Below are 7,603 nucleotides of genomic sequence, written 5' to 3'. Positions count from 1 at the left end.
AATAAATAAATTTTATTATATATAAATTTATAATAAATCAAATTTAAATAAGAAGCCATCTTATATATAATTGAAAAGAATAAAAAATAATGTGAGTCCCCGTATTGATTTGGATATGCAACTACGTTGATTGAGACAATTGGTTGGAGATCGAAAGAAAGAAAGAAAGAAAACAACATAACTCTGTATACATTATTATGCTTGTTTTGCTCTTCAGTCAAATCAAAGATAAAAGATATCTCCGATCATTAAACTATGACTTTTTGACTGTTTGTTAATAATGTACGCATAAAAAGCATTTCACCTTCCATTGACTTTATAAAAATTTAAATAAAAAAGGAAAAAAAAAATCTCCATGACTCCATCCTCTGATCCTTTTCAATCTTTTTATATTTAACCTAATACCATTAATTTCTACCCATCACCATCCAATAGCCCATTCATGGAGTCTCAGGATGAACTCCAGGAACCCATTTTACAGTCACTGCCTGATCCACCTGCCCATTCTGAAGGGAACTCCAGGCTCGAAAAGGTGCTGAACGATCACCAATTGCCGTACTTCAAGCGCCTCCGTTTGGCTTCATGGATTGAACTTAAGCTCCTCTTCCGCCTGGCTGCACCGACAGTTTTTGTTTACATGATCAACAATTTGATGTCCTTATCCACCAGAGTCTTCGCCGGCCATCTCGGTAATCTTGAGCTTGCTGCTGCCTCTCTTGGCAATAGCGGCGTCCAACTCTTTGCCTATGGCCTCATGGTAATATGGATATCAACACAAATAAATGCTTTGTCGGATGGATCAGTTCAGTGTTTTTTCTCATTTGGTTTAATCTTTAATGTTTGTTCTTGTAGTTGGGGATGGGAAGTGCAGTGGAAACTCTATGTGGTCAAGCTTATGGAGCTCACAGATATGAAATGCTTGGCACATACCTCCAAAGAGCAACGGTTGTGCTAACTATAACTGGGATACCAATTACTATGATTTACCTTTTCTCAGAGCCTATCTTGCTCTTACTAAGAGAACCAAGCAAGGTGGCAGCAGCAGCCGCAGTGTTTGTTTATGGTCTAATACCTCAAGTTTTTGCTTATGCTGTGAATTTTCCGATACAAAAATTCCTTCAAGCTCAGAGCATAGTGAACCCACCTGCTGTTATATCAGCAACTACTCTTGTGCTGCACTTATTTCTCACCTGGCTTGCAGTGTATCAGATGGGTTTGGGATTAATAGGCACTTCATTGGTGTTAAGCTTGTCATGGTGGATCATAGTTGGTGCCCAGTTTATTTATATAGTGAAAAGTAGTAGGTGTAAGCGGACATGGAATGGTTTTACCTTGCAGGCCTTTTCTGGACTTTGGGAGTTTGTGAAACTATCACTAGCATCGGCAATAATGCTGTGCTTGGAGACTTGGTACTTTCAGATATTAGTGTTGATTGCTGGTCTGCTCAAGAACCCTGAGATTGCCTTGGATTCCCTTGCTGTATGGTAAGAATGTAATTTTTTTTTTTTAATTAAATTAGTGAAATTTTAGTCTGCAGATAGAACTCCAAACATGAATTCCTCATTTTTATAAGATATATAATTTTATTTATAATAAAATTCAAGAAAAATTTAACATGGATTTACTAAGAGCAACCAACACTTTTCAAATCACTGAAAAAAAAAATAATAAATAATATAAAAATTTATCATCAAACTTCAATTCAAAATAAAAGGGGCAAGACAACCATAAAGCTAGCAAATCATGAATTTTCCATAATTTGAAATTTTTATTTATTTTTATTTCTCTAATTAATTAACAATTCTTTTTCTAGCTTTATTGAATATAGGCCACATATTTGTATTTTATATTCACACAAAGATTGAGATTGTGCAGTTCTAACTATGTGAAGTAATTGTGATTTTGTTGATTCAACGAGAAGATTAGAATATGAACAAAATACTTTTCTTTTACATATATATAATTTGTTATGTTCCCATTCACTTTTTTCCCTTCTCTCCCTTTTAAGTTGTAAATTTACATAGAAGAGAACAATCCCTAGCTCTTAAAGCTAATATGAAATAATACACTCTTTACGTACAAAAATAAATATTTGAAACGTGAAATTTATAAATAAATATGTCTGTAAGTGATCTAATATTAAAATAAAATAGGTTTTGATACTATATAAAAAAAATAAATCAAGTCTAATTTCACTCAAAAAGCTAATTAAGTAAGTAGGTTTTTTTTTTTAATTTAAATATCTTATCTCAAACTAAAATGAGACAATAAATTTAAAAATAAATTTAACATATTTTAATTTTAAAATATTAAAATAATAAATATTTTTTATAATATTTAAAATGATTTTTTAAGGAAAGGCATATACACCTCTATGTTGTAAATCTGACACTAGCTTTCTCCAACAACTTGTCAAAGAACTAAAGATGCTTAGAAATCTCTTTCTAAATATGTCAATAAAAATATTAAATTAATTTAAAATTAAATTTAACATATTTTAATTATAAAATTTTAAAATAATTAAATAATTTTTTTCTTAATATTATAATAATATTTATTAAAAAAAAATTTACCTATTAAAACTTTTTCGCCTTGTTTGAATCATGATTTACCATTGTTTCATAATGATAAATAAGATTTCTGTCTTTATTTGAGAATATTAGTCATGAAAAAATGGTGATTTTTGGTCATCATTTTACAATAGTTTTTTTTCAACCCACCAATTTTATGGGTTGAATAATTTAAAGTTTATATATTTCAATCTTATTTTTACATAATTTATAAAATTTCAAATTATATTCTATTATTTTATTATAGAATATCTTTCATTAATTAAAATAAATGAAATATATCTTTAAATATTATAACATTATTTATAAATTAATATTTTATTTAAATAATTATCTTTGAATCATTTATATATTTAAAATAGTAAATGGTGTTTTTATAATTATTTTACTATACTATATTATATAATTAAACAAGAAAATATTATTAAATTATTTTGTATCATATATTTTTTAAATATATTAATAATAAAAATTATCATATAATATATTACGATACGATGCATTGATAAACACGCAGGAATTAGTGTTTTAATGTTCTTGATGATTAATACCCTTTTTGCAGTACGGCTGTAAGTGCGTTGCTATTCATGGTCTCAGTCGGATTCAATGCAGCTGCAAGGTAATAATTTTAATTAACTCGATCGGGTATTACGAGTAGGATTATTGGATTTTTACCCAATAAAATAACTCTCAAATTGATTGATTTATGAAATCAAAATACTAGTTTCATGAGAAATTAAGTGAGCATTGTTAATTATTTCAATGATTGAATTACAGTGTCAGAGTTAGCAATGAATTAGGAGCAGGGAATCCCAAGTCAGCAGCATTCTCAGTTGTGATGGTGACTCTGGTTTCCTTCATAATAGCAGTTATAGAAGCTGTGATTGTGCTTGCTCTACGCGATGTAATTAGCTATGCTTTCACTAGTGGAGAAACTGTAGCCAATGCTGTCTCAGAACTTTGTCCTTTTTTGGCAGTCACCCTAGTACTTAATGGGGTTCAACCAGTCCTCTCCGGTAAGAATTCTTCTACTCAGGTCCCGTAACTCAGCACGAGAACTTCAAGTTTCCATAAGTGCTTAACTGATATGATAAAAACAGTCAACTAATATGATGGGCAATGTGACTGCTGGCTTGTATCGTCAATATATGTTGGTCGGCTAATTGACAACTTCATAATTGTGAAGGGGTTGCTGTTGGGTGTGGATGGCAAGCATTTGTGGCATATGTAAATGTGGGATGCTATTATGTGGTTGGAATTCCTGTGGGTTGTCTTCTTGGGTTTAAGTTCGATCTCGGTGCAAAGGTAAAATCAAAACCTCTCATATAATTATTGTATATATAATGAATAATGAATAACCATATATTATGATAAAAAATTATTATATATACAATGGTTATATTTTAAAATTTCTGCTGAACATCGTTAATATTTCATGCATATATGTTTCCTTTTTCTAATCAGCAAACCCTGTTCTAATCCTAGCTTCTTCTATAAAATATTCACAATTTTCTTTGAATATTTGTGAATTTAACAGGGAATATGGGGTGGGATGATAGGAGGAACTGTGATGCAGACTTTCATTTTATTATGGGTGACTTTGTGCACAGATTGGAACAAAGAGGTAAATGCTCAAAGGACTTTGAATGAGTTTAATTACTATGCATGAATATTATACTGCCAGATTTCTTGTTAATTATTTATGAATTATTTCAGATTTCTTGTTAATTATTTATGAATTATTTCAAGTTAATTAACAACTGATAGGTACCCTCAAGAGTAAAGCATTTATATAGAGAAAATGTACAATGCATTATAATTTTTACTTTTTTTTTCTATTATAAATGAACATGTACCTTGAAGGTCCACCGTCAGTGTGACAACAATGCCTGATATTAATTGTCACCCCAACTAATTTTCTTTTCTTGAAAATTATTAATTACATAATGTCTTGCAAATTTTATATTTTATTTAGTAATATTATTATTTAAATTGTTATTAAAAAACATTAATTTAAATATTTATTATAATATATAAATAAAATTATGAATAGGAAGAAACAAATAAAATTATTAAAAATTATATATATAGATGATCATCTTATATATTATCTATTTAATTTTTATCCTTTCCTTAAACTGAGTTCTTCATCCATGAATAGACTATAATACTCTTATTTAAATTTAATTTTAATCAATTCAAATTTGATTTTAAAGAAAAACATAAGAATCCAATACATGAAGTTAAATATATGGATTCTGACCTATATCCATACAATTTTAAGTTACCATTATATTTATTTCACTATCTACTAAATAATCAAAAATTAAGAATTAGCCAAACTTACACACTCATTTGTCCTTTTGTTACTTACACAAATGATTTATAAGATTCTTATATATATATATATATATATATATATTACTCAAAGTATGCCAACTTTTTGGCTAAAATATGCATCTCTTCATACATGTAAATATTAACAAGAGTTGTATCTCTTCAAGCAGCTGTTACATTTTTTAACCAATGTGCATAACTTTTAGATTTTATTACCTTTTAGTAATATATATGATTTTTGAATTTTAAAATTAATGAATCTGAATTAACCCACATGAATGATCAGACCATGTTTTCAACATATTTTAAATTAATCTAAGAAAGATGTGTCTTTGTTTCAGGTAGAGAAGGCTAAAATGCGTTTGGACAAATGGGATGATAAAACAAAGCAGCATCGACCATCACAGGATTTCTCACATTCATAAATAAATGTTCTGAACAAACATTAATTAACCAAATTATTTTTTCAATTATCACCATGTGTCGAATGTGGCTGATTGTTGTCAACCGTTTGATTGCTGGACTTCATGAGAGCAAAAGCTAAAGCATCTCTTTTAATAATTAAATTGAAATAATTGAAATAATTATGCTTATTGAGCCCCTACCTTCCATCAATGAGGTTTTCTTCAACAAGAGAGGCGGATGCCTAATGATCTTAATCCCAAGGTGTTTGTGAATAAATCTGTTCCAAATTCAAGCACTTACAAGATGGCATAGCTGCTTTTTGTGGGTCGATTTTATTCCTTGTTGCGCTGATTTTGTTTGCCAATTTGTGGCTTTCCTTGTGGCTTTCGTTGGTTTTATATTCTTTGTTCTTGATTTGTAGTTGATTTTCTATAGTTTGCTTCTCTAAGTATATTCTCTTTAATAAAATATTTTGCTTATAACGGAGAAATTATTTCGTAAATATTAAAAAGTGTCTTTTCTTTTTAAAAAAAAAAATTATGTTACATTATATTGTTTTTTATAATTTATTAAATTGTCTCGCACATGAAAAGATTATAGAATACTTTCAGTACACACAAAGCAACATAAACTCTTAAAACCTACTTATAATAAGATTACTTCAATTGTCCGAGCCTCTCTCTTTTTGTCGATCATTTCATTAACCATTAATGAATTTATATTTTAAATATATTAAATCAATATAAAAAATATATATTTTTAAAATTATTAAAAAATAATTTTAAAATATACAAACTTAATCTGAAAATACTTTTAATTATAAATACATAAAAAATTTTAAAATCTAATTAATTGCCATCCAATTTAATTACGTAAACTTTATTTTCTTTTATTGAACAACATTAAATTGAAAAATAATTTTTTTTTCTTTAAAAAAGAATATAACGTTTTCATTAACACAAAAATATGCCCTTTTAATTATAATTTCCTGCGTTGTTAATAATAATAATAATAATAATAATAATAATAATATATTAATTCGCATTAATCTTAATGAGTATATCCATTTTTAGATATTCTTCTTTAATTTTGTTAATAATTAAATATTAAAATTTATAGATTGGAATGGAGAGATCCCTCATTCCCATGATCTTTAAAGAATATGGAGACATCTCTCATTAATTCTCTCCTTGATGAGGAACCGGTTGCACCAATTCCACACCAAGGGCCAATAACTAGAGCAATGGCTAAAAAACTTCAAGACTTGGTGCATAAGCACATCACCAAGTCCAACCTCTTGCAAGTATTCTGTTTGGACTTGGAAGAGAGAAGCCAACCTTGTTGTACATTCCTTTGCATATTTGAGGAGCCAAGAGACCAAGTGGCATCCGTCTAAGGTGGCATACATGTGGCAGCCACGTCAGCAAGTCCATCCTAGTTGGCATCCGATGTAGCGTCCAGATGGAGTGCCTAGGTAGCAGCACAATTGGCAGCCCATCTCCACCAACCTTTTGAAGATGTTTTTGTCCATTTTGCAAAGATTGGAAGCCATAACTTTGTCCAAGAGCTCCAGCCATGCTTCAACCATTTATAGGAAAAGCAAAGTTACTACTTTCAGCTTCAAGACAAAACATCTTTTTTCAGATTGTCTCTCATTTGTAGCCTGCCAAATCTGACCTTTCTATTAATGTTTGAACTTTGTATCTATTTTTAGGAGAGATTGGTGTATTAACCAAAATTTGCACGTCCCATAGTTGTTGAAATGTCTTGGCAGAATACCCCAACCCATATTTCTGCCTTCTTTTGTTTCATTTTGGGGAAAGAATTCATATGGTAATTTTTTGAGCAAAATTACTGGAGTTTTGCTTCAAAGTTCTTCTTAGAACTCTCTCCATTTCTCTTAGCAAATTCTTATCTTGATTTGTTAAGTTTTATTATATGTTCAAGGTTGTTCATCAGCATAGGTGAATTGGTCTTGTTCTTAGCTGCCTTTCTTGTGAATTATTTTTTTCAGTTCTCCATCTTCAAGGTAAAGGGTTGAAGGTTCAAGGGAGTTTCTTGGCTTGTTTTGAAGACAGCCCTTTGGTCTTTCTTCTTAGTGGAATCAGCTACTAAGGGGAGAAATCGTATCACTCCTTTAATTTCTTAAAGCTATATTATTGTCGACCCGATTTTTAGGCCGGACCGACAGTAGGACTTGGATCAGTATAAGGCCCTCGAAATCCGTAGTAAGTTTAACTATTTCTAATCCATTCATAAAGTCCATTAAGATAGCTTAATTTCAAGAAAAC

General features: G+C 29.6%; 1 protein-coding gene across 1 annotated transcript; it reads left to right on the top strand.

Annotated features, from left to right (window-relative positions):
* The first annotated feature begins 349 nt into the window (after positions 1 to 349).
* Positions 350 to 5,518, top strand: LOC131176943 (protein DETOXIFICATION 40-like). Its single transcript, XM_058141959.1, has 7 exons — positions 350 to 757; positions 853 to 1,484; positions 3,133 to 3,189; positions 3,348 to 3,586; positions 3,757 to 3,875; positions 4,108 to 4,194; positions 5,249 to 5,518. The coding sequence occupies exons 1-7, from the start codon at positions 443 to 445 to the stop codon at positions 5,330 to 5,332; spliced, it is 1,533 nt and encodes a 510-aa protein (XP_057997942.1). The 5' UTR covers positions 350 to 442; the 3' UTR covers positions 5,333 to 5,518.
* The last annotated feature ends 2,085 nt before the right edge of the window (positions 5,519 to 7,603 follow it).

Source organism: Hevea brasiliensis, unplaced genomic scaffold (assembly GCF_030052815.1).
Source record: "Hevea brasiliensis isolate MT/VB/25A 57/8 unplaced genomic scaffold, ASM3005281v1 Scaf287, whole genome shotgun sequence".
Taxonomy (NCBI): domain Eukaryota; kingdom Viridiplantae; phylum Streptophyta; class Magnoliopsida; order Malpighiales; family Euphorbiaceae; genus Hevea; species Hevea brasiliensis.
The sequence above is the reverse complement of the archived record's forward strand: the minus strand, read 5'-3'. Positions and strand labels throughout refer to the sequence as shown.

Bases quoted from the DNA above. Each gene is read 5' to 3' on its own strand.
- LOC131176943 (XM_058141959.1), top strand. From the start codon at position 443: ATGGAGTCTCAGGATGAACTCCAGGAACCCATTTTACAGTCACTGCCT. The intron at 758-852 runs GTAATATGGATA...TTGTTCTTGTAG, and splicing joins TCTTTGCCTATGGCCTCATG to TTGGGGATGGGAAGTGCAGT. The intron at 3,587-3,756 runs GTAAGAATTCTT...ATAATTGTGAAG, and splicing joins GGTTCAACCAGTCCTCTCCG to GGGTTGCTGTTGGGTGTGGA.